At 46.8% G+C, this 19,532-nt stretch overlaps 1 protein-coding gene across 13 annotated transcripts in view; it reads left to right on the top strand.

Annotated features, from left to right (window-relative positions):
- MITF (melanocyte inducing transcription factor) overlaps positions 1 to 16,441 on the top strand; it is a 209,892-nt gene extending 193,451 nt beyond the window's left edge. For 7 of the 13 annotated variants that reach the window (XM_081159153.1, XM_081159158.1, XM_081159151.1 and 4 more), the window contains 5 exons: positions 318 to 435; positions 2,220 to 2,276; positions 5,560 to 5,635; positions 8,590 to 8,737; positions 13,190 to 16,441. In XM_081159153.1, the coding sequence (XP_081015279.1) occupies positions 318 to 435; positions 2,220 to 2,276; positions 5,560 to 5,635; positions 8,590 to 8,737; positions 13,190 to 13,591 (801 nt within the window). In that variant the 3' untranslated portion in view covers positions 13,592 to 16,441. Of the gene's footprint in view, positions 1 to 317; positions 436 to 2,201; positions 2,277 to 5,559; positions 5,636 to 8,589; positions 8,738 to 13,189 lie in introns of all 13 variants that reach the window. The other 6 variants (XM_081159148.1, XM_081159157.1, XM_081159152.1 and 3 more) reach the window with 1 other exon arrangement.
- Positions 16,442 to 19,532: the final 3,091 nt, after the last annotated feature.

The raw sequence follows: 19,532 nt of genomic DNA, 5'->3' as shown, positions 1-19,532 counted from the left end.
GGGCCACAGGCCTCACTGCAGACACGGAGCGGAGAGTCCCCACGGCACCTGCTGTCCTGTGCAGGCAGCCCCGCTGCTGGGTCCTGCCACTACGGGTGTGAGTCTGTGTCCTTTCCTCCTGAGAGGGGAGCTAGCTAAGGGGACTCACAACTGTGAGGGAATGAAAGGCAGACATCTCATGTTTTCTGATTTTAAAAAATGACTTTTTACATCAAACTATTTCTTTTAAATAAAGTCTGATATAGGATATGGGTTTTAGCTGAATAGCTTAGGAATTGTTCAACAACTTATTTCCATCATTGCTTTTCTCTCTCCAGCTACCTGTCTCGGGAAACCTGATTGACCTTTATGGAAATCAAGGACTGCCTCCCCCTGGCCTCACCGTCAGCAACTCCTGCCCAGCCAACCTCCCCAACATCAAAAGGGAGCTCACAGGTAAACACCTAGCAAATGGGCCGCTTACTAGGAATTTTCTGATCAGTAAAGTAATCAGCAGTGACCTCCAGACTGTTGCCAGCTCACAGACATACTGTTTAAAATCTTTGCACAGTTGGAACATTGAGCAGTATTTTACGATGGAGGACTTACACTTGAAAGTCCTGGGGTCCAGTGTTTCTTGAGGTGCGGGGCGTGTGGGCCGCCTTGGCCCCGTGGCCCCCTCGCTCCGCGGCAGCCATCGTGCTGCGCCTGCTGCCTCTCGGGGTTGGGGCCGCAGGCAGCACTTGCTTTTGTAAAATGCTTCTGCCCAGCCTGGTGCCGACCCACTTCCCAAGCCCCGGGAGGCATCTGAGCATCCTGGTCTGAATTTCCCACAACAGACACTCAAGCCTGCAGTTGGGATGGGGAAGCATATATTTCTTACATCTTCAGGTGCCTGCTATTATTTTTGCCATATCAAGTACAAAAGATTTATTACACAGAGTGAAAATAAATTATAAAATGGAGCATTGGGTACTGTCTGTTATTGAGGCAAGTGTGCAATCACCTGTTCTGCTTAAGGCTTTGGGGAAGGCGCCGGCTGTGGCTGTGAGGAACCCTTAGACCTGGTGTGCAGTCCTGCGGCACCTCAGGGTCCTCCCCTCAGCCCCCGTTGTTCTGCCCTGGCATCCTGTAGACTCGGGTGAACAGACTGAGAATATGGACTGTAGACTAGGCGCAGAAAATTTCTGTCCTATTCAAGGGTGTCTTTAAAAAATACTTCAGAAAATTGTGGCAGGAGAAAGAAATTTTTTTAAAAATCACTAATTTGGGTTAAAAAAGATAACCAATTAATTAATACATTAGAAACCATCAAAAGCCAACAAACCCTACAGGAAAGAAAAATACCATGAAGTGTTGGAGAATATCGCTAAGTGAGATCTGGGTTAAACATGGCACAATGTTGCTAGAGCGACAGGATTAAATTCTCACTACTCAAGTGCAGAGTGGAGTTTGAATTACGTGTATGGTTGTTTCTTCAAAAACAAAAGAAAACAGGCGGGGGTGGGGAGTGGGACAAGTGGGTGAAGGGAGCACAAACTTATTAAATTTTTAAAAAGCAGATATAATGGACAATTTACTTCTAGAGTCACCTACACCATAGAAAGTGGCTCATCCAAGCAGGACAAGGCAGAGAACCATGGGGTCGGGCTGGTAAGCTGGAAGCAAAACACAAAGGAGACAAAAAAATTAAGATACTGAGTGCAGGGTGCGAAATAAAAGCTGCCCGCCCCTCTTCCACGTGAGAACCCAGGGAATGCCCGGGACTGACCTCCCAGCCGAGCTGATCCAGCTTCCGAATTACCACCTAAGTGTGCGCAACTGGACACCTAGCGAGCGCCCACGGGCACCTCTGCCTCCGAGCGGGAGGTTTTCTCGCCAGGGTGTTGGAGGCGCCGCGGAAAGACCTGAACGTCCCGTTGCCGGAAGGAAGCCTGGCTCCTGGTGCGGGACTGGTAGCCCCTAGCTGCCCGCGCCCGCCTGCCCCGTGTCAGGCGTGCCCGTGCCTGCTCCTTCACCATTTTGTGGAAGCCAGTTTTTGCATTTGTTTGATGTATATCGCTGTTGAAACGTGCAGACTTTTTAAAAGTCATAATTTAAAAAACCCTAGTATTTAGAGTCCGGTCAGAGCGGCTTCCTTTCCGTTAGAAACGCGACGTTTGTAGTTTGCTACCGTGCGCCTCAAACAGCTCCAGCTTCTCATTCTCCGTTCACGTGCACAGCGTGTATTTTCCCCACAGAGTCTGAGGTGAGGGCGCTGGCCAAAGAGAGGCAGAAGAAGGACAACCACAACCTGAGTAAGTCGGCTTCGTGTTTGTGACACTGGACAGTGGAGTTGATGTTCGCCCTCTATCAAAATTCTTCCAAAAATTTTAGAGGGAAATTGATTTCTGTGGAGTTAAAGGTACATTTTATGGAAGAAAATTGTTTTTTCAGAGAAACCAAGGTATATATTTCCCCCATATTTTATCTCAGGTCAAATTGGGTTTTTTATCTCAGATTGTGAAGACTGTTTTCCTTGTTTATAGTGCTGGTTGTGTGTGTGTGTGTGAGAGGGAGAGAGAGAGAGAGAGAGACTTGACCCCCAGTTACCCAATTATAAGTGTTCCTCACACGGGACTATTAACATACAGGATCTTGGGATCACCTCCCCCAGTGAGATTTGAAAGAAAAATGTGAAACGCCTGGGGGGTGGTCAGGCAGTGTGTGAGCAGCCTTCCAAATTCCTGACTTTTCCTGTGCCTTAAAAATAATATTTAACATTTTAAATTATTTTTATGTGTTTAATTTACTCTTGATCAAATATTTAAGCTGTTCCTATAAAAACTTAAGATTTTTGTTTTACAAACAAGTAAAACAGGCTGTTTGGTAAAAAACAAAGGATTGGGCTTGGAGGCAGGAAATGGGGTGTGTGTCAGTTTCTCATTTTGTGACCTCCTGTCCTCTCTCTCCTAAATTGATTTTAAAGAATATAAGTTACATATAAATACTCTGTCCTTATAAAAATGATGGAATAAGGTCAGAGTTCTCCTCTGATCATTGGGAAAATCTTTCCTTTTTTCAATGTGCTGGTCTTTCCAGCCTCTTTCCGTGAACCTGAGAACACGCCACCTGCGCACAGAGTGAAGGCATCGCTGTGTGTGATGTAACACAAGTGGCATGTTGTCTACATTTGTTGCTGCTTGTCCTACTCAGCAGCATATCCTGAAGACCCTTTGCTGTTAATAATCTAGATCTAGCTACTTTAAAAACTGTTGCATAAGTGTTCCAGTGTAGCCGCCTCCTGCTACGGGTCCCCAGTGTTTCCCCATTATAAACAATGCCACAGTGAACATCCGGGGGTGCCTCTTTGTGTTTGTTATGAAAGAGCCCATCCCCGGTGCTGGTGGACCCAAACCCTAAGTCCTGAGGACTGTAGGGAGGAAGCTAGGCTGTTTTACCATGAAGGTGCCACCCAGGAGAGCAGGCGACTCATGCTCAGAGCCCAGACTCCCTGGCGCTGTGGCCTGTACGCTACAGAGTCTATAAGACAAAATCACCAGGCGCTGTGGGTTAGGGCTTCGAGCTGTACTGGGAGCTGAGGGTGGATATGAGGGAAGGGCAGTCATCCTGAGGGCTTTTCCGGAGCCCCTCTGTCTGGTCTCATGGGAAAGTAGCCAGGGGTGGTTCCACCTTAGGGTTCAGGGGCTGAAACGTAACCTAGGTCAAGATGTTGTCTCCATCCTGCCAGCAGTCCAGACCAGTGACCACTGGTCAGATCTGGGCTCCTGTCTACTGCTGCCTCGGGGTTGCTGATTATCTGGGGGAAGGCTGGGTCGCTGAGGGGTTGAGAGAGAGATGATTTCTAGAGCTGGGATTAAAGCTAAATTGAATTAAAGACATAAGGGTCCTCGGGCGCATGCACAGGGGGTGGTGTTTCTCTGGATCAGGGACTGAGAAATGGAGTTGCTGGTCCCAGAGGGGCAGTTTTTTAAAGTGGAAATTGCCCTTCTCAGTTCCCACCCCAGTCATAGAAGCTTTCCTCATCTCTTAACCAAAAGTTTTGAATTAATATTTCTAAGGTGTCCTCTAGCTTCCAAGTAATTTTACTTTTAGATATTTCTCCTTTTAAAATACCTTATAAATAAGATAATTGGGTATTATCCAAACCTTGTCAAGAACAATATTCACCTTTACTAAGGCACCTAATCTCTCAAGTTCATGGTTGTCAGTAAAGAGCAAACATGATTAGCACAAATTCTGGGGGCTACAAAACAATCCTAAAATCTCATCTAACCATGAGAAATTAATACTCAAGGTTAGGTTGCTGTTGGCATAGGGCTCCCTTGCCTGGACATTTTATCGTGTAAGAACACTTGCCAAGATGTGCAAAAGAATGCATCCATTTCTCCACTCTAACTGCTGATTGAGCCCCCGTTATGTGTGAGGTACTCTCTACACACAGCTTTCCCACCCCTATGAGCTGCCATTCGAGTCAGGGGCAGACAGAACAGATGAACAACCAATACCTTAAGGTGGTGTTTTCAACATAGAGTAAGTGTTATGATAGGCTTAAAATGTACATGTGAGCCCTGGCAAAAATATTTCTTTTTTAAATATATCTTTATTGATCTCAGAGAGAGGAAAGAAGAGGGAGAGAGAGAGATAGAAACATCAATGATGAGAGAGTCATTGATCGAGCCCGCAACCCGGGCTTGTGCCCTGACCGGGAATCGAACCCCGATCACCTGGATCCTAGTTGATGCTCAACCACTGAGCCACACCCGGACGGGCAAAAATATTTCTTATACATTGAAAAAGAGGGAGAACTTGGAAACAGTCTAAATATCCATCAGTACAGAACTTTTAAGTAAATTAGGATGCCTCCATATAGGGATTCCCAGTGTCTCTTAAGAGGAATGGGGTAGGTTGGCCTCACCTGGCTCAGTCGGGGTTTACAATATACTGCTGAGTCACAAGGCAGCGTGGTGTACGTTGTACATAGTGTCTCATTATGTACAAAGCGCACTGGCACCCAGGGCTTCTCATTAGTAAACTCGCACTGCAAACAAATTCTACCTGGTCAATAGTATGACATTTTGACTTTGGTCAATAAATAAATTGTAGGAATCTGTTTTATCTCCTACTGTGTGAGTACCTACATAATAGCCTCAATTTTTGCCCCTTAACCAGCAGAGCCAGAAATCTGCGGTGAGGCTCTTTGCAGAGAGTTTGCTCCCTGGTCTGCAGGGTCAGCGTGGAGCTCTGGCTGATCCCAGTCCCCACTCCCTGCTGGTGGCCTCTCCCGTCCCTAATGTCTCCAAGGCAGTTTTCTTCTTTGTGACTGAGGATAGTAACTCCAATTTCAGGGTTGTCACAGGATCGAGAGAGAAACTGTGTATCTCAGGGCTTTGTTAATGATAAAAGGTAGCTCGTTTTAAAAAGTATTTTAGCCTCAGTACTAAAACTATGGTAAAGACGGAAATGCAGGTTCCAGGCTCCATGGTCCTGCGCAGTGAAGTTAACACACGGATGTCTTTAATGAGGTTCGTTCATGCAGACGTGACCCTGTTACTAATAGTCCTCTCTCTCTCCTTGCAGTCGAACGAAGAAGAAGATTTAACATAAATGACCGCATTAAAGAGCTGGGCACTCTGATTCCCAAGTCCAATGACCCGTGAGTACAAGTGCATGTTCATCTGCATCGTATATTTTTGTACCTTAATGTTTCTTCATATGTTGCAAAAACGGTACCGTTATAAAACCCAGTGTAAAGAAGTCGCCCTTCCTTGGTTTCATCCTAAGTACTCTGTGCACCTTGCTTCTGTCCGTCTCATCAAACTAAGATGCTGAGAGCAGTGCACCAGATTGTGCAAATGGTGACTGGACGTGAGGCAGCTCTGGGTGTGAGGAGGTGGCTTTTTGAAATCAGAATCTTGGGCAAATAAACACTGAGCTGCTAAACAAAATCATTTTAGCAGTTCCTACAGGACAGTGATTTCAGTACCTGCTAAAGCAAGAACATGCCCACTGGGCTTCAACTCCAACAGTGTCTGTAGGCACTGAACTCTGCCATTGCAGACTCCAAGTTTAGCAGTTCTGCTCAATTGTCTTAAAACGTTTGTGTTCTTTGTATATTTTCCTTTCTAGAAAAAAACAGTAATTTTTCTTCCTGTTCTGAGCATAGGTCAAGGGGATCTCAGCTCTCCGTCTTTCTTCCCTTCTGCCGCTTTTGGAGAGAACAGTTGTAAAGATCCTTTCCTGCTGGCAACATCAGCAAATAGGACAGCAGACACAATTTTTACCTATTAGACATCGGCCCATTGAAGTAAGGGCTGGAGGATGTGCACAGTTTAGTGGCTCCCACAGGCATTCAATGAAATTAGCCTGCGAATATGACCTTTTAGCTACCTAATAAAATGCGGAGATGAAATCAAGCATTACTCATGCAAGGCTTATTGAGTTTGCTATTCGGATGATTGTCAGGGTATTTGTGACAAAATAAAATAAAACCGTTGCCTGTCGTAAGGTGGGTGCTCAGGCAGTTTCCACCCTGCACCCTTTACTGCCCAGGTGCACCAAGGAGAGCCATTTTGAAACGCAGAGCACTCACGTTCTCAGTTCTGCGGCAGGAGTTCATCCCACCAAGGGGCTGTGACCTTCATTTCCTGCGGTCAGTCTTGCATGACTGTGGAAATCGAATTCCCATTTTCCTGTTCATTATCAGCTCTCACTTTTTAGCATACTCTTTTAAACTGGAATGTGAATCTCTTTACCAAAGTGTGAAATTATGGGGCTGGAGTGAAAGCCTTCATCTGCATATCTTTTTTCCATTGTATCCCATTACTTCTGTTGACGGTCTGAGTTGGAATGATCTTTAATTGTAGGTGTTGTTTTAAGATAAAATGGACTGTGATCTGTTACGGGGTTCCCTGCACCAGGTTCCTGGTGCAGACTCAGGTGGGTGGCTGAGGAGACCCCAGCTGAGGTTTAAAAGCCCTTCTTTTAAGCCCAGAAGCAAAATTAATTGGAGGGTCTCAGAAGGAAGCAGAACCCCAGATAAAGGAAGTGGTCACTTCTTAAAAGCTGAGTGCTGTGTGCAGGTCTCAGTAACTGGCTTCCACCTTGCTGGCCTTGTTCAGGCATCTTCGTTACAGTTGTTTCTCTGGCTGCTAAAGTTCTGTGTCTTTGATCTTAGCCCTGAATGTTAGCAAGTTGGCTCAACCTCAGGACACCTCTGCCATCTTTGGTGCTCAGACCCCAGGGATCAACCCCCAGGAATTCTCAGAGAGCTGCAGCTCTGCCTCTCGTGCGAAAACTGCTGTTTTGTTCTTTGTCTAACCCGCCCGAGGCTCAGTTACTTGGAGGCTTGTGTTAATCGCCCTCCATTCACTCGGCCCACCTGATATTCTGATATTCTGACCTGCTTTGAGCAGCTATAGATTATGGCTTAGGAGGTTTTTCATACCTTAAATTATTTTTGTTTTCATCACTATCATTGTCATTATCATCATGAATATTGTCTATAAAAGGGCTCAGATTAATTTAAAGTGCTATAGAAATGTTACTTGTGTAATTATAATTTCATTCTTAATTATTTTTCTGGAGTGCTCTAAATGGCGTTTTTAATTGTCTCATATATGAGCACGTTAGAGGAGCTGTAGTGATCAAAACCGGAGCAGTGGCGACCACAGGCTGCCTGGGTTTGAAGCCAAGACAGGCAGGCTACCTGTCTACCCCTGGGGAAGATGCTCGAGCCCTGGTGCTTCTTGTTCTCACCTGTTAAAAGGGGGATGGTCAGAACACTCCTGCCTAGTCTGGTTGCTCTGAGGAAGACTAAGATGAAGCCTGGCGTGGGGGTTTCGAGAGTGGAGCCTGAAACAGGCAGTCAGGCCTCCTGGTCCTGCCCTTTCCCAGCTGTGTGACCCGGGCAAATCATGTGACCTTCCTAAGCCTGTCAAATGGGGATAATATTAGTACCTACCTATTAAATGAGCTGTAAAGTTCTTGAGAAAGCACCTGTCACATAGTAAATGCTATATAAAGATAGGCATACGATATAATTGTTATATCGAGCCCTGACACAGTGTTTTCTCCGTTATTGAAACTGCAGTCGAAGCTTCTCACAGCATTTTTATATAAAGTGCCTCCTTGGATTCTAATAACATACCTATGAGGCTCCTCCCACAAATATAATATCAACATTTTGTAGATGAAGAAATAGAGAGAAGTTAGATAACCTGTCTATGAAAACTCACGATAAAACTTAGGGGTGCCACTTTTATGCCTCACATAAGTAGTGAGATATCATGGAGTTTTTTATTACCACAGCTTATTCTCTGAGTTAATCCGTATAGCCCTAGAAAGCTATAACTATTTAATGCAACGTTAAGAATATTGACTTTGCAGTCAACTGACCTAAATTTCGGCCCCAACCCCGCCGTTAGGAGCTCTGTGCCCAGGGCCGGCTCTGTGCGGCGCCCTCCCTCTGGGTTGAGTGAGATGGCGAGTGGGAGGTGGTGGCCGGTGGGTGAGAGCTGTTGTCCACTGGTTACCACAGCTTAGAAACTGCTCTGTTGCACTCTCGTTGAGCTTCAAGTCACAGGGAGCCTGTCTCCTGCTTTCTCTCAGGGACATGCGCTGGAACAAGGGCACCATTTTGAAGGCGTCTGTGGACTACATCCGAAAGCTGCAGCGGGAGCAGCAGCGCGCCAAGGAGCTGGAGACGCGGCAGAAGAAGCTGGAGCACGCGAACCGGCACCTGCTGCTCAGGATCCAGGTACCGCGGGCTGGCGGGCCCCGCCTCGGTGGGCGCAGGAGGCTACAGCGAGCCATCGGGGAGTTGCCTTACGGGATCCTCATTATTTGTGGATTCCCTATTTGAATTTGTCTACGCGTAGAAATTTATTTGTAGCCCAAGTCAACATTTGTGGCACTTTTGTGGTCATTCTCAGACATGTGTAGAGCCACAGACTTGAGTGGCCTGAGACTCATTTTCCACACGGGGGACACGGCAAGGCTCTGCCTTCTCCTCCCAGCTCCTCCTGCGACAGTGTCCTGTGCAGTCCGTTAGTGCCGTGGCTTTTACAGTTTAGTGGTTGGGGGTGATTTGCTGTTTACAGGGCCTCTAAGCATCGTGCTGAAGTGTTGGCCAGTGCTCCTGAGCTCCGAAGGCTGGGATGTGTCTTGTGGAGTTAGGGTCAGTTCAGACCTAAGCTGCAGTGCTGTTGGCTGAGTTCAGTGTTAACGAATCAACGTCGTATATCAGATAAACAGCAACACAGGAAATAGGCTCTGTGAGAAACCGTGCCAGAGGCTCGCGGGACCCTGACCCTGTGTCTCCCCTGAGGGACGGCTCGGCGTGCTATTCTGCATTCCCACTGGCTTTGTCCGTTTGTGCTGCTATGACAAAGCATCCACAGACTGGTGGCGCACACAGCAGACACTTATGGCTTCGCAGTTCCACAGGCTGTGACATCTAAGAGTAAGGCGCCAGATGATTCAGAGGGTGATGACGGCTCTCTTCTTGGTTCAGAGACAGCCTTCTCCTTGCTGCATCCTACATGGGGGGGGGGCAGGGTGTTCCCGGGGGTATTTTTAATAAGGGCACTAATCCCTTCCATGAGGGCTCCACTCTCATTACCTGAGCCCCTCCCAAAGCTCAATCTCCAAATGCCATCATGTTGGAGAATTAAGTTTCAGCATGTGAATTTGGGGCATATACATTCAGATTGCAGCAGTGATGAATGCAAGTAATGAGAACTGACTGTAGTTAAAACAAAAATGCCTTAGTATGGGAAGGATGGAGTCTGTGGTCAAAGCTCATGTTGATGGGGAACTTGGGGACACCCAGAGGATTTTATCATTAAGATATAAATTTAAGAAATAGGACAGAGAGTGAAATTATACCATGTGTGTCTTTAACTTACACTATATATTCTTAGCAGGAGAAATACTAATTTTACTAATGTGTAGGATTCATTGTCATTTCATTTAGGGAGTGTGTGTACCAGTGTAGCATGGGGTCCCTCTTTAGTATCAGCCCCGGTACTTCTCTCAGGCACTCGACTTCTGCTGCTGAGAGTGAAGACACAGCTTCCTCTGAAACTGTCTTGGAAAAAGAAAGAAACACTGAGGCTGCTAATGACCGGAGTTTACGAGTATTTTTAATTTGCTGGCTGACTATGAACACTGCCCACCAGGAAGAATGACTGGCACTAGGCCGTCTTGAGTAGCTGAACCCAACTCTTGCCAGATTTTGCGTGAAGCAGTGGCTACGTTTCAGGTTTCCAAGGCAGCTACTATGGAGTGGCCATGCAAAGCCTGACACCTCAGGGGCCAGCTTGTTTCCCTCAGTGTGTGAATCCCAGACACAGACCAGATTTAGCTGAGTAGTTCATTGACAACAGTGGTCTCTATCTTTTCAATGCCCACACCACAGTGGATACTTCTGGATGTCACAGCTCTCACTCAGTGCAGGGATCCTCAGCCCCGGGGCAGGGAGGTGAAGACAGCTGTCCTCTGGGGGGCATATTTTAGAACCTCAGTGGGAAGGAGAGGTCAGCTGTCACTTAAAATTCTCCTTCCCCCCCTTCTTTTCATTTGGCTTTTACTGTTTGTTCCATGCCCCGTTCTCTGGTCTATAACCATCGGTCTTTGATCTGTGGAACTTAGTATACCAGTTTATAGAAGCAGCTTGTACGAATGTGTTATTTCCTCAAATATTAAAATAGAATAATTGTTTTAAAAGAGAGGCTAGATTTTAAAGTTGCAAATATGTCTATTTGTGTGAAATACAAATACTGTAATGTGAACTGGAAAGTCCGCGGTGACCGTGTCTTAGGTTTCCTTCAGTGACAGTGGGAGGCAGCCCCTGGAACTTTTCATGTTACAGGAACATGACCGATCAGGACCGCTCTGCTGCGTCCTGAGCCAAGCTCTCTAGACGAGATGCTTCGCACTGTTTAGAAATCTGAGTAATGCTTTTAGTCAGCTGATAAATATTGTTAATTAAATAACAGTAGATAGACTAAGATGTTTGCCTCTCTTCATCCAACTTTATTCCTCTTTTTGAAAAGACAAACTATTTGTGTGGGTGCTATTCTTACCAGCACGTTGGTGTGGATTTATGAGAGCAGATGCTCTCAGCTTGGACCTGAGGGCTTCCTTTCATTTTCATTCTAAGTGACGCATGCAAAAGTTTTCACCAGAGAAGGCTCATGAGGCCTGAGCATCATTGGAGCTACCATTTCATCACACAACCCAGGGCTTTGCAGTGATGCTGAGAGCCTTGTGTTTCCAGAGGTTGTGTGAAGGAACATGTAGAGTCTTCAGTGGCATCTCAGGCACCGTCTCTTACTTGTATTGCACCCAGAGACCTTGCAGGTCAAACAGCCTTTAACACAGACTAAACGTGACTCCTCCAGAACATAGATCTTTAGCTTGTGGGCCAAGGTTGAGGCATATAGTGCTGGAGAGCAGCTCTCCCTCTCTGATGGGCCCCAGTGATGGCTTCAACTTTATATCCTGTTGTTGTTATATCACAAACAGAAAGGAGGCACTGGCATGGGGAAGTAGGATGCTCACTGTTGGGGTCTCTGGGGTTCATTTGGGAGGGTCCAGGGGTACTCAGGAAGGAAGAGGGAAAGCCCTTGCTGCGAGGACATGTTGAAATGAGGTCCTGGAGTCTCTGACACAGGGTTCAGTTAGGCAGCTCAGGCCGCCCCAACAAATAGCACAGATGGACAGGGCAGTGCAGACAGCAGCCAGTGATTTCTCAGTTCTCGGAAGGCTGGAAATCCTCCACCCGGTGTCGCAGGGCTGGCTCCTGAAACCGCTCTGCTGGGCTGGCAAATGCCGCTTCTCCGCGTCTCCAGGAGGTGTTCCCTCGGCGCACCTGCGGCCTGGCCTCCTCTTCCTGAAAGGCCGCCAGGGCTGTTGCAGGTTGGGTCAGAGCCCATCCTAACGACCTCATCTTAACTTAATTACCTCTCTAAAGACACTGTTTCCAAATAAAGCCACATTCTGGGATCCTGCCGGTTAGGATTTCAACACAGGAAATGTGAAGAAAGTGTAGGAGGAGGGTATTATTCAGATAAGAACTCTTCTCTGGGATTAAAAACTGTTCCATTTCTCCTGGTGAGATGGCCTAAGTGATGCTTCCCAACTTCAGATCCCTGTGTGGAACCTTCCTGAGGTTTGCCGTTACTGCCCGGACTTTCTCAGTTCATGCTGCCCTCCTTTCCCACTGACCATGCACCAGCCGAAATACCTGCCATTTCTGCTGGGTCCTAACAATTTAGTAGGCATTTGAAAATTCAGATGTGTAAATGAAGAAAAATAGCATTTGTATATTATTTTTAAATGGCCACATTTCTCACTGCTGGGACGTGTGTGCCCGCGTGCTGGACCGGAGGCCGCCGCCTCGGTTCCCCTGCACAGCGCCTTTGTGCGTACAGTGCGCATGCTCCTGGAGCAGCCCCAGCCCCGCCGGCCAGGCAGAGACGGGAGAGCATGGAGCACAGTCCAGCGCGGGAACAGTGCAGCCCCTGGACTCCGCCCAGCAGTATCTCTGTTTCCCTGCTGGTTTCCTTGCAGCACCGCTGATACCTGGGTGTACAGTTTAGGGGCCACGGAACAATATTATTTACTGAATATTTTCCTTTGGTCAGCTTACATTTTGAAGTTTTATTTTGATACGTTTTAGCTTGTCCTCATTGTGAACATGAGTGTGTGTGAGAGACAGTCTCTGTATTTAATGCCGAATAAGCCCACTGTCCCCGAGAAGCATTTCACTGACTGCCAGCGGTGTTCACACTACTCTAAACAGCACGGCATTTATTCATTTAAAAGAGCCAAATATTTTAATATTGATTGTTTTCTCTCTAAGTGTATGACTTTTTTAAATACTTTATTTTTTGCAACAATTTCAGGTTTACAGCAAAATTGAGCAGAAGGTGCAGAGTTCCCCCCCACACACAGCCTCCCCATAATCCACATCCCCAGCCAAGGTTGTGCATTGTTGTTATTGGTGAACCTGCATCGATACGTCATCAACATCGCAAGCCCCTTCACTTCCATTAGGGTCCCCTCGTGGGGTTGGACATCTGTGAGCTTAGACAAATGCGTGATGGCGTGGACCCATCATTATAATATCACACACAGTAATCTCCTGCCCTGAAACCCTCTGTGCTCCATCTGCTTCAGTGTCTGATTTTCACTTTTCTTTCAGGAACTTGAAATGCAGGCTCGAGCTCATGGACTCTCCCTTATTCCATCCACGGGCCTCTGCTCTGCGGATTTGGTGACTCGGATCATCAAGCAAGAACCGTCCCTGGAGAACTGCAGCCAGGACATCCTCCAGCATCACCCAGACCTAACTTGTACAACCACCCTCGATCTCACAGATGGCACCATCAGCTTCAACAGCAGCCTCGGGCCCGGGGCCGAGAGCAGCCACGCCTACAGCGCCCCCTCGAAAATGGGCTCTAAGCTGGAAGACATCCTGATGGACGATACCCTCTCTCCTTCCGGCGTGACTGACCCTCTCCTCTCGTCAGTGTCCCCGGGAGCTTCCAAAGCCAGCAGCCGGAGGAGCAGCATGAGCATGGAGGAGCCCGAGCACGCCTGCTAGCCGGCCTCCCTGCTCTGCGCCTTTCTTGATCAGTAGATTTAATAATTGACCTGAAGGGGTTTTCTTGATAATTTTCCTTGAATATGAATTTTTTCCATGCTTTATCAATAGCCCAGGATATATTTTATTTTTAGAATTTTGTGAACGGACTTGTATATTCTATTTTGCAACTACAAATGCCTCCAGAGTATTGTACAATAGCGCCCAGGATCTGTGAACCGAACGCACCCAACATCAGCTTCCTGAGCAAGAGGACTTTGCATCAGAGAAATTTCTGTCCATTCTTTTCAGGGGAAACAGGTTGGAAATTTTTATGCATGTGACTTCCTTGGAAATTAAATGTAAAGGTTAATTGAAAGAATGTAAAGCAGCCAAAAAATAAATAAAAAGACAGACAGACAGAAAGAGGAAGGAAAAGAAAAAACTCACACTAACCTTTTCATTTTGTAAATGTGTTCATCGGTACTGCCTTAAAGATCCAGTACCCTCCAGCATCAGTCTTTATACTGCAAACTATTTAAAGAAATACTATATTCCACAAAAGAGAAAAATGCAACCATTTTCATGAGGATTGTCTGGTGAGAGAAATAGCTGATATGTTACCACTGCAACCACAGGGAGACAGACCAGGGCCCTGAAGCACGAGGTCTGGTCTCACTCTCTGCTTCACAATTTTCCTCATCAATGAGTGTGATTTAATTTTTCTTAAGATATATTTTATTTTGAAATGAAAATTAATGTCCTCTCAGTAAAATATTGAGGAGCACTGAATGTTTTACTTTTTTTCTTTGATTTTGCTTTTGATACGAAAAACAAACTGGGCACATTTCTAATTGGCTTTACTGTTTTTATTTTTAAATTATGTTTTACTATTCATTTGAGTTGTACAGATTCTTTATTATCATCGCTCTTTTCAGTATGTTTGTATTAATTTGTAAGAATATGCATCTTAAAAAGGCAAGTTTTCAGTATTTTTACAACTCACTGGTGGTTTTCTGCATTATTTGTACACATGAAAGAAAACTTACGTGAGGTCCCGTGTTTAAGGAGAGCTTTGCGAATGTTTTGTATATTACAGTCTCACTCAGAGCTGTTCTTCCACACATTTAAGGGGTAGGATTAATAGGTAAAACTGGCCTTCTAGGGAGAATAAACTTACATATTTATTTTTAGTGATATAAAAATAGCAATATTCTTGGAGACTGGTAACCAAACCATAGCGTTAATACGCCCATTATGGTCATTTAAACTGAGGTTTATTTCAGCAAACTCGCTGAATTTTTTTAAAGAGAAATACTGTATTGGCAAATTCCTGGTACTTGCCGACAGCGTTTGCCAAGCAGCGGAGCTGTACAGTTAGTTCCAGCATCACCTGCTCGCGTAGTCTATGCAATGCCCGCAGCGTCCCGCCCCTGCCCGCCGGGTGTTGCACGGGACGCGTGGCGGGGGCCGGCTGCTCAGTGCGTTTCTCAGCAGCAGCCTGCAGTTGAACAGCAAGTGGCGTCAACACCCCTTCGGAATGAAGTGCCTTAGTCGAGCAGCAGTCTTTTCTGGACCAGCACTGACTGAACTGCACTGTGGAGAAAGCTTCCAGGTGGTGTCTGAGGTCGAGAGGAACATGCAGCATGGTGCCTACGTAGACAATATAAGAGCTTCCACTTCTCCAGATATTTTTAATATGAAATATATTTTAGTGACAGAGTGCCAACTTCTTTCATCAGGAAACCTTATTCAGGAGGGTTTTTTAAAAAATGAAAATGAGCTTAAATGTCAAATATGAATTGGTGGTGGGTGTTGGGGGTTCGGAGAGGAGTGATTGTCCAGTGTGCGAATGGATGGCTTACGTGAAAATAATTCACGGCCTAGTGCCCGTGCGCTGCGCGGTGAGAATCCTTGGAAATTTGATGATGCTATCCGCTTTATAGCTTTATTACTTAAGGGGGTAGGGAAAATTACTTCCCATTCTTTCAGCCCCCTTAATTGTACAGGTAGCCCTTCTAGAATAGAGACGCCGACGTGCATGAGCGGCCGTTGTCCCATAGTGCTCACTGGTACAATCATAGCCTCGTCCAGTTTTCTCTTCGTATCTGGGGGGGAGGGGACCTGTGTGCAAAAGTTGAAGATTATGATGCTATGATGCTAGTTTTCTTTAGCTGATTTGGAGGTTCTTAAAAATAGAGCAAGGTTGACTAACCCGAGCCCAGGGGATCTGGCCAGGGCCGAGCGAGCGTGCAGAGCGCTTTGCTGAGAGAGCCTGGCATCTCCGCCACGCCCTGGGCCGCGCAGCTCCTGCGCTCACCAGCGCCTGCTTCCCCAGCCCCTTCGTAGACAATTTCTGGGAGTGGCAGGTGAGTAAGCCCAGGAGAATGCTGCAACTGGGGGTGGCTTTATTTATTTCTTTTTTGCCAAATAGAGTGTGGATTTGTTTTAGGGACTAGTTAAGCCAAGAGGCGGTGGTTTGGGCTTGCCTTTTGTGATGAGAAAATGATCCACACCACGCCCCGTCACTGGGTGCAGAATTGTGACTTGGGGTTGGGCCTCCGTCTGGAGTGACTAAAATGCCAGACTTGTCCGCCTGCCTCTGGGTAAGGTAATGGAAATACCAAACCTTCTGACTTTGCCAAAAACCATACAACCAACCTGGTCATACACAGGATGACAAAGTTCTTTCTGGTTGTTTTTAAAAACATAAAGCAATAAGAACAAATAAAATACATAGGAAGTTAAAAGATACAAAATAAAGCACAAAGGAATGCACTTATTCATATTTTTTAAAATGCACTGGGAAAAGTTGACGTTGATAACAGTGTATTTAAAAACCCTATTTCTTGAAAAAAAAAAAGACAAAAAGACAAATAACTGTCTCTTCCGGACACTTGGTGACTGTCTCTTCGGGACACTTGGTGACTGTCTTGCGGACTCTGGTACTGTAATGTAGTCATCTGCTGTTGGACGCAGCAATACCTTCTACCTTCTGTATGGTCCATAGTGCTGTATGTGATGGATCAATGTCAATGTATCTAATGACATCTTTGAACTGCTGTTCCGACAGCTTCATTAAAGCATTGGGTTTTTCACATGTGCTGGCCGGTTGTGTTTAGTTAATGCCGATTTTGAATATTGTTGCCTTATCAAAAAATGGTAGTACACACTCTCTTCTGATTTAACGAATTACAAATTACATGAAAAACCTTGTAAATGCCAGTGAGTACTTTTTTTGTTTTAAATGCCATTCTAAGGTATTACTTTTTAGTTTAAACATTGATTACTTTACGACTTGCACTCAGATGAACTATAATTGTGCAGCTTTTTTTTCCCCTCTGAATCAAGGGAGATTTCAAATTCCCGAATGCCAAGAATTCATTTTAGATATAGGAATGTTATTTTAAATGTTTTAGTGAGAAATGGTTTTCCAAAAGGGAAATTATCAGAGGAACCCTTGCATATTTACAAAAAAAAAAGATACTGGGTTTTTAATACAAATTTATAATAGTGAAAGCTTAGTATACCCAGGTTGCCAGCTCCTGCCTTTTTTTAAATACAGCACTTAAGATCATTTGACAACTTCTGGGTTTGACTTGGGAAGTGTCAGACAAAACATGTCTTTATTCCCTAGCTAGACCTTAAACTTCTGCCCTCTTAAAAAATATTCTGGTTGAATCTCTGGAGTAAATGAGCAAAAGACTTCCTATAATGCTTCTGATTGTCAGTTTTTTCGTAAATTTGATTTTTTTTCTTAAATTGTAATATACAATAATCGAGCCCTTTCTTTTCAGAGTCATTTGAATTATTTATATTTCCCATAAATGTGATTATGTGATGTCTTAAAAATGTGTAAAAGTAATAAATTTTCTGTCTGCACAAGAGAATTTTCTAGGGAGCATTGAAAGCAGGTGAGTTGGAAGTTGGAGGGGTTTATCTCGAAAGGTCAGCAACAGGACCGTAACCCAGATTTCTGACCTCTCATTTGCCTATTAACGTTCATTTCACATTCTACAAAGATCCTTAATCACTAGCTTCCCCTTACACCCCCCCCCCCCCCGCCCCACAAAGCCACATACTTAGGTGTGTGGCATTATTACCTGAGCATAAGCATGGACTCCTGAGTTTGAGTCTTCTCTGCCCGTTCCCAGTTGTGTGATTTTGAGCAAGCCACTTGGCTTCTCTGTGCGCCCATTTCCTTTTTGTTCGCTGGGGATAATCCTAGCTACCATGTGGGGTCTTGTGAAAACCATTCAGACATATTCTAGAAGTTTTGCTTGGCAACACATAGTCCTTGGCAGCTGGTTTTAGATTATTGTCATAATCACCTTCATTACCGGAACATCACTCTCTCTGGACCACCTGAAATCGCTTTATCAACAGTGTCTGCACATTTGGGATACTGACTGCATTTTGATATAGGGCCGATATTTGTGAGAACTATCGAGGTCCAGAGGCCACAGGTGCCTCCGAGAAGAGGCCCTGGCTGTCTCTAGGACCCAGGCTTAGCATGTTTGAGAGAGCTAGTAGTAAACCCAACTCACCACATTTTCCATGCATCTTCGCACAAGCGGCCTGACCTTCGGACTGTTCATCCTGTATCCTGCTGTGAGCATTACTGTGCTCTGTTATTTCCAGAAACATGCCTCTCTGAGCCCATCTCCATTCTCTTCCCTGGAGAATGAGACTTCTTATTCCTGTGTGACATACACGCACACTATGTGTCTAAAACGTGGGGTCTTGACTGCGTCTTACCTGTTCCCTTTCCTATTGATTTTAAATATTTTTCAGGTTTTTATTTTCAATTACACTTACTTTCAAGGACTTTTTAAAAAATCCTCACCCAAGGAGTGAGGATGTTTTTCCCATTGACGTTTAGAGTCGAAGGGGAGAGAAGGGCGACCTCGGCGTGGGAGAGACGCCCGTGGGTGCGACCCGCGCCCTCCCTGAGCCGCCCACGCTGCGCCCCGCGCCGGCCCGGGGAGGCGGGAGCCCCGCCCGGCCACGCGGCCACCCGGGCGCTGACCGCGCTCCCACTCCGCGTGTGCGGCGAAGGCGGGCCGGCGGGAGGGAGGCGCGCTCGGGGCGGGGCGCAGCAGGGCGCGGGGCGCGGGGCGCGGGGCGGGGGGCGGGGGACGGGGGACGGCCCCGTGGCCCCGGCGGCGGGAGCTTGCTCGCGATGGCCCCGCGGCCCCGCCGCCGGCCTGGGCTCCTAGCCTGCGTCTCCTGCGGCCGGGCATGAAGTCGCCCCCCGCCCCCCCCCCCCCCCGGTGTCCCCAAGAGGCACGTGCCCAAGGCCAGTTCGGGGCCCTTTCATTCCCTGAAATTGCCGGGCTCTTTGCCTATAAAACTTCGCCCCGAGTAATCGGACTCGCCCAAGACCTAGCGGCCGGGGGCGCACGGCCCGCCCCGGACCCGCGGACCCGCGGACCCGCCACCGGCCGCGATGCGCGCAGCCTGGCAGCGCTGCCCCACGGGAGGGGCGGCTGGCTTCTGAGAGTCTACAGTTTATACGTCTAATTGTGGAGTCACTGTTATATCCAGACGGGCTCAGCTGTCACTCAGGTTTCCTTACATTTATTCAGACAGCAAAATCCACGAAGACAGCAACCACGGCACGTGTTTCTCTAAACTTGGCTTTGCGGGCGAGCCCCACAAACTTCACTTACGCTGCCGGTGGTTCTGGGAGGTTAGCTTGGGGGGCGCTGGACTCCCAGGTTTGAACAGGCGCAGCCACCGCAGGACTTCCACGCTGGCAAGGCTGCTAAGGGACGGGGGGCTCAGGGCCCCGACTGGGCTAAGGGCTCCTGGTCCTATTTGACCACAGGAGTGTGTGAGAGTGTGTCTGTGAGAGTGTGAGTGTATGTGTGTGAGGGTGTATGTGTGCGTGTGCGTGTGTGTGTGTGCATGTGTGTGTGTGTGTGTGTCTGTGCCTGTGTCTGTGAGAGTGTATGTGTGT

Source organism: Miniopterus schreibersii (genome assembly GCF_964146895.1).
Source record: "Miniopterus schreibersii genome assembly, chromosome: 15".
NCBI lineage: Eukaryota > Metazoa > Chordata > Mammalia > Chiroptera > Miniopteridae > Miniopterus > Miniopterus schreibersii.
The sequence above is the reverse complement of the archived record's forward strand: the minus strand, read 5'-3'. Positions and strand labels throughout refer to the sequence as shown.